The sequence below is a fragment of the Artemia sp. Qi Xiang Cuo genome, chromosome 6 (genome assembly GCF_049724085.1).
Source record: "Artemia sp. Qi Xiang Cuo chromosome 6, ASM4972408v1, whole genome shotgun sequence".
NCBI lineage: Eukaryota > Metazoa > Arthropoda > Branchiopoda > Anostraca > Artemiidae > Artemia > Artemia sp. Qi Xiang Cuo.
Window position 1 is genome coordinate 84,542,462 of NC_142799.1, and position 15,541 is coordinate 84,558,002.

At 36.6% G+C, this 15,541-nt stretch overlaps 1 protein-coding gene across 1 annotated transcript in view; it reads right to left on the reverse strand.

The window, feature by feature from the left end:
* LOC148951690 (solute carrier family 7 member 14-like) overlaps positions 1-4,258 on the reverse strand; it is a 106,425-nt gene extending 102,167 nt beyond the window's left edge. Inside the window, exon 1 of the mRNA XM_089091192.1 lies at positions 4,240-4,258. Within this exon, the coding sequence (XP_088947318.1) occupies positions 4,240-4,258 (19 nt within the window). The remainder of the gene's footprint in view (positions 1-4,239) is intronic.
* Positions 4,259-15,541: the final 11,283 nt, after the last annotated feature.

The window sequence follows — 15,541 nt, forward strand, 5'->3', positions numbered from 1 at the left end:
GTTTGCGTGTAGGTTCTCAATCTTATATGGCCTTACTACTAAAGTGAACTCGAACTTTCAGTTTCCAATCAAACGAGCCCTCTATCTGATAATTATACGATCATCCCTTTAATAAGAACTATATATGCTCCAGGACATAACTTACAACACCTGTCTCTGGGCCCTGGGGGGACGTGTCGACACCTTAATTTTTGTTTTCTAATTTTTGAACAATTTTTAACTTAATGGCTATCTAAAATATTTTATTGGATACATTCGGAAAAAAGCGCTGTGGGGGGGGGGTATTTGCCCTCCAAACTCTTTTGACTCTCAAAAACTGAACTAGAACTTTCAAATTCCAATCAAATTAGCCCACTCTGAAATTTTTACGAGCATCCCTTCCATAAGAACCATATATTCTTCCAGTTCATCAGAGGCAACGCTGTAGCGTTGCCTATAGTAAAGGCTATACGGCTCGAATGTTTTATTATTATTATTATTTTTTTTTTCCCAGAGGCACTTCATATGGAAGGGGTCGTCGTAGAAGCTTCAAAGGGGGATCATTCGATTGGAAATCGAAAGTTCTAGTGCCCTTTCCAATATTCTAAAATGAATGGAGGGGAAATAGCCCCCCCCACGCCCCTACTTTCCCTAAAAATGTCCAATCAAAATTTTGAAATAGACTATTTACTAAGCGTAGTTGATTTTCAGATAGCAAATATGTTTTTGAGGAGGATATCCCCCCCCCACAATCCTCAGGGCAAGGGTTTTAAGTTATGCCGTGGGGGCATATAAGGTTTTTATAGAAGGCGTTGTCGTAGAAACTTCAAAACAGGCTCATTCAATTGAAAGTTAAAGAGCTAGTGCCCTTTTTAATAGTCGCAAGTGATTGGAGTGTAACTAGCCCCCCCCCCCCACGCCCATGATTTCCCCTAAAACATCCAATCAAAATTTTGAGACAGCCATTTTGTTCAGCGTAGTTGATTTCCAGATAGAAAATATATTTTTGAGGAGGATACCCCCCCCCCCCACAACCCTCAGGGCAAGGGTTTTAAGTTATGCGCGGGGGGAATATAAGGTTTTTATAGAAGGAGTTGTCGTAGAAACTTCAAAACAGGCTTATTCAATTGGAAATTAAAGAGCCAGTGCCCTTTTTAATAGTCGAAAGTGATTGGAGTGTAACTAGCCCCCCTCTCCCCCACGCCCGTCCTTTCCCCAAACACATCCAATCAAATTTTCAGATAGCCATTTTGTTCAGCGTAGTTGATTTCCAGATAGAAAATATATTTTTCAGGTGGACACTGCCACACAACCCTCAGGGCAAGGGTTTTAAGTTATGCGCTGGGGGCATATAAGGTTTTTATAGAAGGAGTTGTCGTAGAAACTTCAAAACAGGCTCATTCAATTGGAAACTAAAGAGCTAGTTTCCTTTTTAATAGTCGAAAGTGATTGGAGTGTAACTAGCCCCTCCCCCCCCCCCCCACGCCCGTCATTTACCCAAACACATCCAATCAAAATTTTGAGATGGCCATTTTGTTTAGCGTAGTTGATTTCCAGATAGAAAATATATTTTTCAGGTGGACACTCTCCCACAACCCTCAGGGCAAGGGTTTTAAGTTATGCGCTGGGGGCATATATGGTTTTTATAGAAGGCGTTGTCGTAGAAACTTCAAAACAGGCTCATTCAATTGGAAATTAAAGAGCTAGTTTCCTTTTTAATAGTCGAAAGTGATTGGAGTGTAACTAGCCCCCTTCCCACCTTCCACGCCCATCATTTCCCGAAACACATCCAATTAAAATTTTAAGATAGCCATTTTGTTCAGCGTTGTTGATTTCCAGATAGAAAATGCATTTTTGAGGAGGAGACTCCCCCACAACCCTCAGGGCAAGGGTTTTAAGTTATGCCCTTGGGGCATATAAGGCTTTTATAGAGGGCGTTGTCGTATAAACTTCAAAACAGGCTCATTCGATTGGAAATTCAAAGAGCTAGTTTCCTTTTTAATAGTCGAAAGTGATTGGAGTGTAACTAGCCCCCTTCCCACCTTCCACGCCCATCATTTCCCGAAACACACCCAATCAAAATTTTCAGATAGCCATTTTGTTCAGCGTAGTTGATTCCCATATAGAATATATATTTTTGAGGAGGATACTCCCCTACAACCCTCAGGGCAAGGGTTTTAAGTTATGCCCTGGGGGCATATAAGGTTTTTATAGAAGGCGGTGTCGTAGAAACTTCAAAAAAGGCTCATTAGATTGGAAATTCAAAGGGCTAGTGGCCTTTGTAATAGTCAAAAGTGATTTGAGGGCAACTAATCCCCCTCTCACGCCCACCTTTTCCACAAACACATCCAATCAAAATTTTAAGACAGCCATTTTATTAAACTTAGTTTTAAGTTCTAGAAATTAGGTCTTTGAGGATTAGAACTCCCCCAAAGCCCTCAGGGCAAGGTTTGTAATTTAAGGATTCTCCGAATCCTTCATATTATTTCTTATGGAAGGATGCTCGTATAAACTTTAGAGAGGACTCGTTTAATTGGAAATTGAAAGTTCTATTTCACTTTTTAAGAATCAAAAGAGATTGAAGGGCATCTAGCCCATCTCCCTCCTCCACGCCCTCAATGCATCAGATAAAAATTTTGAGATAGATATTTTGTTAAAATAGTTCAAAGTTTTGATAACAAAAACTGCGGTGTCGACACAGCCCACCAGGGCCCAGGGGTAGGCGTTGTAAGTTATGCCCTGGGGCATAACTTATTAAGGGGGGTTTATAACTTGTGGGAAGGGGTTTTGTATGGGAAGAACACATAGGAAATCTATTATAATAATCCAATTATAAGGTTAAAATGCATACTCTGTGATAGATACAAAATTGCTTTGGCACACAAATTCCTATTAAGGTCAATTCCAAACAGCTGTGGTCCCTTTGTGTCAGCAAGTGAAATGGTCTAAACCCCCTTATTGGAGCTATTTTTTGAATCCATTCATTGTTTTCAATCGCTGTCCACAAGTTAGGCAAGCTGTCTATTGTTCATATATAAGGTTTTTATCAAAGAGGTAATCGTATAGACTTTGATACAAGCCTCATTCGATTTAAATTGAAAGTTCTAGATCTGTTTTTTAAAGCCAAGAATAATCGGACAGTAAGAACCTCCCCCCCTCATGCCATAAAAACTTGAAACTTTTTGCAATCAAAAACGAACAAAAATTAATTAAAAAAAAACTTTCCGAAAAATAAGTTTTTAAAAGAAAAGTAAAGGCCATTTTAAACTTCACCTCTGGAGATACAAATACCTGTTAAAATTCAAACCCAAAACGACCAGGAATTACTATTAAGGAATAAATGAAACCAAAAACGAACAAAAGTTAAATAAACAGTCATGGCAAGCAAACATACAACATGTACTAATATAAATGAATAAATAAAACTTAAAACGAGTAATGGTTAGGTTGAATATGAAAATCTAGCTTAAAACGAAAACAAATATTCTGCTATTAAAGTATAAATGAAGCTTAAAACGAACATAAATTAAATAAACAATCAATGCGAACAAAACATACAATATATATTAATGTAAATGAATAAATAAATCTTAAAACGAGTGAAACTTAAATTGAATATGCAAATCAAGTTTGAATGGAATAAAAATAACTACAAGCAAGAGTTAGGGTATCGACTCACTGCAGAAGCCTAAACCCTACTGCATCGTTGGCACTTTACTGATAACGAATTTTATTACAAATGTTTTCTTTTGTAATTAATATTGAAAATAAATATTAAAATTACAGTAAAATTTTGAACTGATGAGCTTTTAGCAATTAATATCATTATGCATCAAATATTCAGTTTAATTTATTAGTTCTTTTCAAGATTTGTCAAGACAAATCGTCGGCTGGGAGGATGATTGTCGTATCTGACTCGAGACGAGTTTCAAGAAAAACGCGATTGAAGTTTGAAACGCGATATCTTTTTTATTTAATGACGAAACCGGGATTTTTTTTTATCTCGACTGTAGTCGCACTCAAGGGCTACAACCTGGTTGAAATTTCGTTCACCTGGAGCAACTGGATATTGAGATATTACTTGTTGAAAAACAGATACGACAAAACGCTCGCGGAAATTTCTTTTTACGGAAAACCAATACGACAATTTTGCTCTGAAAACTAGCAGCGTAAATGTCTTATCTCTTAGGAACTCAGTTTTGCAAGCTTTAAATTTTAATCAATTTCGAATATAAAAGCATAAGAAAAACTCAGCACTACTTCGGGTACAAAGAAACATCGTTCCAACGAAACTGGACCTACTTTTTTATGTTTTATCGAAAAATGCTTTGTAGTATGCTTGGTCCTCCAGCGGCATGAACTTTAGGAGGCTTTTCACGTCCTTGATCTTTTCCTCAGGCAAGGAAGAGAGCCTAGGGAGTGGGCCTGGCTCAAGTAACTCCTCAATCACAGTAACTTTGGAGACTCCCCTTCCTTTTTTAACTACTGCAGCCTCGGGTGCAATCTTCACCAGTTCATGTGAGGCAGAGCCAAAATTCTCCTTGTAATACACTCTTTTGTGCTCAGTTGAAACAAATCTCAGTTCCTTGACTTTTGTGAAGGGAACTTTCGAATATCCTTTGTATTCTTTGGAGCAGCTCTGAAAATCTAAGAAGTCAGAACTTTTCATTTGGATCACAATGTACGGTTCCTTTTTCCTAGCTTTAATCATAAGTCGAGTGAGGGTCAGAGGTGAATGAATTTCCAATTTAGCAAAGTAATGTTCGATGGCACTATGGACAGCGTCCACTTCTTGGATCGATGAGTGTCCTGGCTCGCAAAACTTCATTGTAATGGACTGAACATGGGGGAGCTTTTTCAAAGTATCCTGCATTTGGTAGCTCATGATACTGTTCCTATTTTGCGGGACACAGGAGTCAGACCACGTTATAAGCTCTTTGATATTTGGATGCCCTGAAAAGACTTTTGACAATATAGCCGCCACTGCACTTGCAATGTCATTTCCGGTCCGCCCTCCAATCAACTCAGACCAGAGAGCACAATAGATCTCCTTTTTCGTCTGTTTACTTGGATCTGGTTCAGCACTGTCCTTGTAATGCAGCACAGCAGTCAAGTTATAAGTATTGATCTTTCTTTTGTAAAAGAAACAAGATGCGTTCCCTCTTGGCAATGCAAATACATTTTCCAGATCAAAACAGAGGACTGGCTTGGTAAGCAATCTATCCATATCTCTTTCTACTTTGGTTTCTGCTTTTGACCTTTTATGATTTTCAAAAATAGCTCGTTTTTCGTCAGATACCGTAGTTCCATTCCTGCGTGCAACATCAAATTCTTCGCACAAATCACACCGGTCATTTTTTGGTGTGTGGAACGACAAGTTAAATTCCGTATTGAACACTTTCCTGTATACAGTTTCTGAGGCACTCTTGTGGCCCTCATCTTCGCACTTTTCACAATATAAGCTATACATCCGAGCCATGTTCAAGTTAGACTCCAAATATTGTTTGGAAGTCTCAGCCCTTCGATAGTGGGACTCGATCTTTGGAAAGGAGTTAATGTGGTTACGTATGAAGTCCATGTCTTCCTCTGATGTTTTGTTTTTGGCGATCTTCTTCCTTGGAGGCGTGGGCGTTCCGCAGGTATTCTTCTGCTCGTGAGCGTAGTGCACTCTCCTCTCGGTTATGTCGAACGTTGTCAGATAAAAAGATCTGCAAACCTGCCTTTCTTTTCCGTTGATGACAAAAAAATACTGGTAGGTGTTTTTCCTCCTTGTCACTTGTTTTTTGTTTTTCTTCTTAGGCAGGCACTTTGTGGTTTTCAGATAAAACATTTTCTTCATTTCAGCAGACAATTTCCAGAAATTATCAAAAGCATTCTGTCTTTTTTCGGGTGGGATTTTGTGACATTCGTAGAAGCAATCTTCAGTACACTTTGAAGGCTGCACAGAACGGACTCTGCTATGCGTTTTCTTAGTCTTGGGGTTAACGTAGGCAGTCCCATCATTATTTGCTGTCTTGATCTTAGTTTTTATCCATTCGCTTTCATTCCTCAATTTTTTTTCTCGTTGATTTTTTTCCAGGGTCAACGCCTTCTGTGCCATTCCTATTTCCAGCTACAGGCTCTGTAAAAGAATTTGAACCTCTCTCGACATCTTCAAAATAACTAGTTTCATTATTCCGATTAGCTTGTCCATAATCAGTCGAAACATAAACCAAGGGCAACGGGGAATCGGAAAGAACTCTTTCACCTGCATCAGCAAAGCTTGACTCGTCTTTGTAAGAAATGATGCTCGGTTCATTTGCTGATGAGCACTCAGCAATACTCGGTGCATATTCCGAATCTTCGTCAGAATTCTCAAGGTCTTCGTCAGAGCTGTAAAAGAAAAAAAAATTATAGTGGTTACTCCAGCGATGGGCTCAGTGAAGAACTGCAGGTCAGGAAAATGAAATTTTCAGTAGACTAAAGATAGGCTTTGTAAGGATAGACTAGTCTAGGCCTAGTAATAGCAAAACATATTTTTAGCTCTAATATTTATTAAAGGGGAGAAATCAGATAAAGAAAAAAAGGAAATATACCATTAGATTTTCTATTTCCTTGTCTATTCCCCCACAAAGCCAGATACACCTTTAGGCTTAACAAAACAGTTTGATTTTTCTTTAAACTAGCTTTATTTGGTAATACACATCAGCTGCTGATGAAGAACTGGGTATATTATCCAAGCACCCCTGGTGTTTGGATAATCACTAACTTTGGACAAGCAACCGAGCATAATTTGATTCAAATAGAGCCTATATTGCCAAGCAAGCTCTTAGTCTTGCATATGTATAGATTTAGATTACCTTGTTGGGATTAGCTCAATTTGATCTCAGAAACTTTTTTATACTGAAAATTAAGCTTAAAGAAAAGTTAGCAAACCCTAGTAGCCTATTTTTTCTTTACAGCACATGTCTGGGATTGAATCTATTTATGTTTGAGTGGTTTTGTATCCTACAAGGCCTATAGGATCATGTGTTTAAGATTGGGCAGTATTTTCTAGAATTAGCCTAGAATTAGTCTATGATTAAACTAAATTGTGTATTTGTCATTAGACTCTACTATTAACTATCAATTCATTCAAAACATTCAGCAATCCATATGGCTAAAATATTCAGCCTAATCAAATAGCCTAGGCTAGCCTACTTGTTCAAGAAAATTTGATACTTCCTTTGAGTTCTGCAAATTAGCAAATCGCATTATGAGATGGTGCAGTGGTACAATAATGTGCGTAAATAGACAAGACAATTCTGTTATCTAGGAATAGAACCATATTCCTAATTCAATGCTGTTTCCAAATCAAACTATATATGCACCAAAAATCATAACAAATCAGGTAGCCTATTTGATATACTCTTGGGTAAAGGTGCAGTGTAGCTCCCCCTGTACTATAGGGTGCAGAGACCCTACTCTATACTATACTATAGGGTGCAGAGGCCTAGAAGAAATCGACACTTTACCTGCCAAATTCATCAAAAATTGCTTCAAAATCCCTCGCCAAGTTTTTCCTTGGACGCACCATTTTCTTCTTCTTCTCTGAAGTGCGTGATGGCAAAACAGCCAGATACGACAATTTTCCAATACGACACTTTCACTAGCGGATTATCAGCGATAATGTCCGATACGACACATGGTTTTTGGTCTTTTACTCAGGAACAGTAGCCAGTAGAGCAAAACAAAAAGCAGATTCAGATTCTACGCAAAATTTTACACTAGATGGCATTCATAACTCAATTTTGGCCGGAGATGCCTAATACGACAATCATCCTCCCAGCCGACGAAATATAGTTTCACTACACGCAAAATTTGGATACTGCCCCTTTCTTTAACTGTAAAAACCTAAAGCCTTCTGCGTCATTGGTGCTTCACTGAAAACGAATTACTCGTATATTACAAATTTATTATTTTCCAGTTCTTACGGCATTGAAAATGAAAATAGAAATCACAGTGAAAAAAAAAACTTGAACTGATTAATCTTTAAAAAATTAAAGTCAATATTTATCTATTTTTCAATACGATTTTGTTTTTACTCTCAAAGACTGTTCAAGACGCATAAAGTTTTTCCATTTTTTTTTAACTGTGCCATTTTGTTTTAACTAATTGTGTTAGTTTGTTATGAAAACATTTTATGGCTTCTAGGCATTTCTATTTGAGCGGAAAACTGCACCTCAAACTTTGTGGAACATGTATTTTCTTGCATGAAACACCAAAATATAATAAAATGTCAAGTTTCGAAGTGTTCCACCACTTACAAGCAAGTGCCATTGGTATTTTTAAATCCGCATGGTCAATTTAGGGGGTGGAGGGTAGGCTAATTCTCGTAGCAGCCCCATTCCGTCGTGGTATGGTTCACATTTTCAACACCTGGCGTCCGGACTATATAATGTACCAAGCATACAACTACCCATAATCAGTATCAATAAATAAATGAAACCCAAAACGAAACAAAAATAAAATAAATATTAGATTAACGAGCATAAATTAATGTGAGTAGGTTTTAAAACCTTTATGCTTTCTAAAATCCAGAAAATAGCCGTAACTTTACTGAAAAAAAATTAAATAAGGTTTACTGAAAAAAAATGGGCATCGTCAGTATAATATCAACATGCCGCCAATAGTTCTCTGAAGTCTAGATTAATTTATTACGTTTATAGGGTGCAGAAGTGAGAACTAATCTAATAGCCGTTTTAAGTAAAGAACCAATGACGCAGGAGGTTTTAGGCTTGTACAGTGAGACGATACCCTAACTCTTGTTTGTAGTTATTTTTATTCGATTCAAACTGGACCTTTAGATTCGATCTAAGTTTCACTCGTTTTAACATTCATTTTTTCATTTAAATTATATATGTTGTATGTCTTTTTTGCATTAATTGTTCATTTAATATTCTTGCTCTTTAATTTTAATTTATAATTCAATATCAAAATAATTATTTTCGTTTTTAACTTTATTTTGATATTCAATCCAAGCATTACTCGCTTTAAGATCTATTTATTTTTTTTATATTATCACTTGTTGTATGTTTTTTCCTAGGATTTTTTATTTAATTTCTGGTCGTTTTGGGTTTCATTTATTCTTTAATAGTAATTTCTGGTCGTTTTGAGTTTGAATTTTAACAGGTATTTGTATCTCCTGAGGTTAAGTTTAAAATGGCCTTTACTTTTCTTTGAAAAACTTATTTTTCGGAAAGTTTTTTTTAATTAATAACTTACAACGCCTGCCCTCGGGCCCTGGGGGGCTGTGTCGACCCCGGAGTTCTCGTTATATGGTCTTTAAACTATTTTAAAAAAAAATTTCTATCTCAAAGTTCTTATCAGATGGGTTTTAGAAGGAAAGGGTTTGGAGGGGGAGGTGGCTAGGTGCCCTCCAATCACTTTTGACTCTTAAAAAGTGAACTAGAACTTTCAGTTTAAAATAAAATGAGCCCTCTTTGAAGTTTTTACGAGCATATTCCATAAGAACCATATTTGCCCCCAGGGCATAACTTACAACGCCTGCCCTCGGGCCCTGGGGGTTGTGTCGACACTGGAGTTTTGTTATACGATATTTGAACTATTTTTAACAAAGTAGGTGTCTCAAAATTGTTATCGCATGCATTTGGAAAAAACGGGCGGGAGGGGGGGGGGGCTGGTTACTCTCCGATATCTTTTGAAGCTTAAAAAATTAACTAGAACTTTTAATTTTCAATCAAATGAGCCCTCTCTGAAGTTTATACTAGCATTCCTTCCATAAGAACCATATATACCCCCAGGGCATAACTTTTAACCCTTGCCCTGAGGACTGGGGGGGGTGTCCTTCTCAAACATATATTTTCCAGAACTTTTAATTACGTTGAACATCTACGCTGAATGCTTATCTCAAAATTTTTATTGGATGTGTTTGGGGAAATGTTGGGCGTGGAAAGGGTGTTAGTTGCCTTCAAATCACTTTCGAATATTAAAAAGGTCACTAGCCATTTAAATTTCCAATTGAATGAGCCCTTGTTGAAGTTTCTACGACAACGCTTTCTATAAAATCCTTATTTGCCCTCTTGTCATAACTTACAACCCTTGCCCTGAGGGCTGTGGGGGGGGGGTTGTAATCCTCAAATACCTAATCTCCAGAATTTTCACCTACGTTGAACAAAATGGCTATCTAAAAATTTTTATTGGAGGTGTTTTTAGATAAAAGGTGGGCTAGAGAGGGGGGTTAGGTGCCCTCCAGTCGCTTTCGACTATTAAAAAGGGCACTAGCCCTTTGAATTTCAAATCGAATGACCCTTTTTTGAAGTTTCTACGACAAAGCTTTCTATAAAAAAACCTTATATTCCCCAAGGGCATAACTTATAACCCTTGCCCTGGGGGCTGTGGGGGGAGTGTCCTCCTCGAAAATATAATTTAGATCTGTAAATCAACTACGTAGAACAAAATGGCTATTTCAAATTTTTATTGGATGTGTTTGGAGAAATGGTGGGTGTGGAAAGGGTGTTAGTTGCCTTCCAATCACTTTTGACCCCTTAAAAAGGGCATTAGACCTCTGGATTTCCAATCAAATGAGTCCCCTTTGAAGTTTATCCGACGACCCCTTCCATATGAAGTACCTCTAGAAAAAAAAATAGTAAGGACACATTGGAGCCGTATGGCCTTTACTGTAGGCAACGCTAAATTGTTGCCTCTGATAGAAGGACGTCACAAAAATACAGGAAACCCTTACCTTAAATAAATAGTTTACTTTTTAGCAATTTTTCGACCGTCTATGAGTTTTCATGCAGCAAGTTTTTCCCCAGCAAAAATAGCTGTGGTGAAGTTTCCTAACAAAGTTTGAAGTAGCCTACCGTGTTTAGTGCTTTAGGGATGGAGGAGTAAAATTAATCGGCTTTCAAGATAAAATGAATTTTTTCATTTCTGTTTTCTAAGTAGAAAAGGGTCAAGCTAAACAAAGCATCATTATTTTCTGAAAATATTGGCTTTTATGGACACATGAGAAATTTAGAAAGAAATTTTGAACACATGAATGAAAATTTTATAAGAACAGAAGATTAGATGAGTTGCGATTTATTGCATACTGAAGATTTGATCACTTTAAGTATGTAATTTTTTAATAGAAAACAAAGTGTACTACCATTTATTATATACTAGATGGGTGTAAAGCACATTTACATCGTTACAAAAATTGGTGAATCTCTTTATTAAAAGAATATCAATGTCTAATAAAGCTAGAAGAATGTCAACAATCTGGTTTTTGATCTGATGCACTCTTATATATTTATTGAATCTTAATGATATATAGATTATAAGCTAGGGGTTTAAATTTGATTCAGTTCATATTTAGTAATTATACTAAATACGATTATACGATTCGGCTCAATAAAAACAGAACTAAAAAAAACAGAATTTGATAACAATAGCTACATCAAAAGAAATGGCTTTTGAAACTAGTGCTTTTAATTTTTATATAAAATGTTTATAGCGATACACAAGGAGAATGCGAATTTTTCCTCTTGGATGTTGGTATATTTGCTAAGAAATGTATTAATTTCTTTTTTTAAGTTTAAGATCCTGCCCCCTTCCATCTAGAAAAAACACCCTGATGACTCGTCTGAGTTAAAGAATTTAAGTTTTACAGGATAGGAAAACTTACTGAAATAATAGAATCACCGCAGATCAGCAGATTTTATTACTGGAGCAGAACTATGCTAGCAATTACAGCATAGATTTGCTCCATTAATGCTGAAAAGAATACTCTATCGCAATTACTGAGCTACTAAAAGTGTCGTGCTTCTCTCTTAAAATACACTTTGTTTTTCAGCTGATGGCCACCGAACGACGATTCTACGAGTAAAAAACTTTTTATATTGATTTCTACTTCTGGGTGAGCTGTTAACCTAATGTTCTCTTTTTTTGCCATTCTACGGATGAAAAATGCGAAGAAATACTATTCTAGGAAACATGTTGTCAGTTTTTATATGCCTAGAAAAGTAATTTCGTTTGATCAGAATGATATGGTAACTGCTTCATGCTCTTGTATATTTTATGCTGGAACAGGAGAATCTGTCTGAGAGGAAAGATACTGATATGATTTAGAAAAAAAAACAACAGAAAACATACTGGTAAATCAGACCTTTCTTTATTAGAATTATTTTTGGATGTTCAATTTAGAAGAAAAACACTAGCTGTATTTAAAAAAAATAAACTCTGCTTACTTTAAATTTCTAATATTTAACTTTATATTTTATACTGTGGATGCTTGAATTGGAACATTTCCAATGCACTTAAAAATTTTTAGTTATAAGAATTAATCCAATTCGAGTATTGCCTGATTAATTAGGTAAAGAGATCATGGTTGCCTCAGCAGCACCAACTAGTAAAGAGTGAACCACAGCCCATAGTAACCAAAAGCTCATAAACAAGTTTTGAAAAAAACTGTTATGAGAAAAAATTGCTATTTGACATTAATTCAGGAATGTCTTAAAAGGAAATAGTCTTAAGAGTATAAGTTTATTACTACTACTACTAACAACTCACCACAGCACCAAGCCACCTGAGGCCAACACTGCTACGCACGCACCTCCTCCATCCCAATCTATTCAAAGCCTCCCTTTTTACACCCGTCCAGGGAATTCCCATTTCCTTTAAATCTTTCTTTATGACGTCCTCCCACCCCAGACGAGGGCGACCGGCTTTCCGTTTCGCCCTAGATGGTTGGCCGAAAAGAACAATCCTCGACAATCTGTCATCCTTCATCCGCACAACATGCCCTAACCACCTCAACCTTTCTTTCATTATAGACCTAGAGAGCGGTATTGAACCACATTTTTCCTATCGCCTGTTGTTTGAAATACGGTCAGTCAGCCGGGTACCCAGAACAATCCTTAAGCAATTTCTCTGGAAAACATCTAGCAAATCTTCCTCCGCTTTTCGGAGCGTCCATACTTCAGAGCCATATTAGACCACTGTCATCACTATAGTTTCCAATATTCTAATCTTGGTTTGCAGACTTATCTTCCTATTCTTTCAGACTTTTTTTAACTGTGAAAAAACACCCTGAGCCTTGGCTATTCTATTTTTAACATCTTCTCTGCTCCCACCATCTTTACTAATAACACTACCAAGGTAAGTGAAGCTGCCCACCTGATCTATCTTTTCATTACCCAAGGTCACCTTTTCATCATAACTTATTCCTAGCCTTAGTGACTTAGTCTTCCTAACATTAATTTTCAAACCACTACTAGCACCCTGAACTCGCAAAACCTCTAAAACTTCATTCATTTTGCTCACACTTTCATCTAAGATGCTTAAATCAGCATAATCTAAGTCCAGGAGAGTTTTTCCTCTCCGTTTGATTCCGTGGTCTTACATTGCCTTTCTTGTGCTCCTTAAAACAAAGTCCATCAAAATAACCCATGTAAAGGGAGATAGAACATAACCCTGCTTAACTCCTGATTTAATACAGAAACAGCGGCTAACCTCAATTCCTACCTTAACCGCAGCAGTGTTATTCTCGTACATAGCACTAATCACTTTAATGTATTTGTCTGGTATACCATACAAGAATAAAACCTTTACCAAAACTCTTCTATTAGCAGAATCAAACGCTTGCTCGTAATCTGTAAAATTAAGGACCAAAGGTGTTTGAAAACTCAGGCACTTGTCAGTTATTAGCCTAAGAGTGAAAATTTGGTCAACACTTCCTCTACCTTTTCTTAAACCGCCCTGTTCTTCTCGTAAAACTTTGTCTACGGCATCTCTCAGTCTAAAAAGTATCATATTACTAAGTAATTTGCTACCTACAGAGACCAGACTAATGCCTCGATAATTACCAAACTCACTTTTATCACCTTTCTTATATAGTGGCTTAATTAAGATTTTCCTAAAATCGTTAGGTACTTCCCCTCTTTCAAAAATCATATTCATAATCTTCAATAACTTATTTCTAACCTCAGAGCCACCATATTTAAGAAACTCATTTACCACCCTATCAGCACCTGGAGCCTTATTATTCTTTAATCCTTTTAGTACTGCTGCTAATTCCTCCTCACAAAACAAATCTTCCTTCACATCCAAGGTATCACAAACTTTTTCATTTTCCTCTATATTTTTTCCTGCAACTCTATCTCGGTTAAGCAAATTCTCAAAATGTTCGGCCCATCTCACTTTAGCTTTTTCCTTATCGCTAATTGCCACCCCATTCCTATCTTTAACTGGGACAAGTCCGGATTGACTACTACCTCTCAATTTGTTAACGTGCCAGTACAATATTTTACTATTAATCCGTCTAGCTGCATCTTCCAGATCCTCGGCAATTTTATAAATGGCCTCCACTTCACATTTCCTTAGTTCCTGTTTTAATGGTTTCTCCAATTTCTTTACCTTCCTTTTTCTTTCATATGATCTATAACTCCGATAATTCTTGTAAAGGTCCTTTCTTCTTTCTTTGAAGCATAACGCTTTTTTACTAATATTCTTGGCTGTAATTGTAGCGTTTTTTTTTAAGACGCCTTCGGAAACTTCACAAATCATTTTTATAAAATCATTCTGAACACATTCCACACTATCAAATTCTAGACTCTTAAGTTTAGTATTCAACTGTTCCTTGAAAGTTTCTAAAATTGTGTCAGATAAAAAAAAAGTATTGGAATCAGCATGGTTGAAAACCTTGTACAGAATAATTACAGTCCATCATCTTGAACATGGAAAGTCAATTTTTTGCATGCGTCTCCTTTTTTCTTTTTTTTTCTTTTTTTTGTTCTACCATGGTTAGTGAGTTACCAGAACATTATAGAGAATTGCTTCATGGTTCATTCGAAAGAAAATTAAATTTTCTAGTTGCCTTTTTAAGGTACTTAATAAATTGGAGGACAGCAAGCCCTTTTCCCCCAAAGTCCTCCAATCAAATTTTTGAGCCATTTGTTTAACATAGTTAAAAGGTCCAAAGGTATGTTTTGGGCGACCCTCCGTAATCCCTAGTGAAAGGGCTACAAGTTACGTAATAATGGTGCTACAGGGAAATTGTATAGAACCAATGGACCTAGAAAAATCGATAGAGGGCTCATTTGAACTGAAATTAAAAGTTCAATTACCCTTTTTAAGTGACCATAAAGATTGTAGGGCTACTAGCCCCCTCTCCCACTCCTTTCTCTCAAAGCCGTTACATCAAAATTTTGAGATAGCCATTTGTTCAGCATACTTCAAAGGCCCAAAAATATGCCTTTGGTGATAAAACGACCCCCACAGATCCTGGAAAAAGGGTTGTAAGTTGTGAAATCTGCCATTATTGTTAACCCATAGTATTTGTTGTTTGATGCATAGATCATAACATGATGGTAGAGCAATCACGTGCATGTAGATAAATTAACGGTTCAAAACCAGTTGTCCCCTAAATTTTCAGGAAAAAAAAGATTAAGAGATATGTCATCGATTTCAATATAAAATCATTAAAAATATTTTACGAAACAGTTCCTAATAACGAATGTAAATAAGTAGCGATTTGGCTCAATAGTAACAGAACTAAAAAAACAGAAATTTGATAACAATAGTTACATCCAAAGAAATG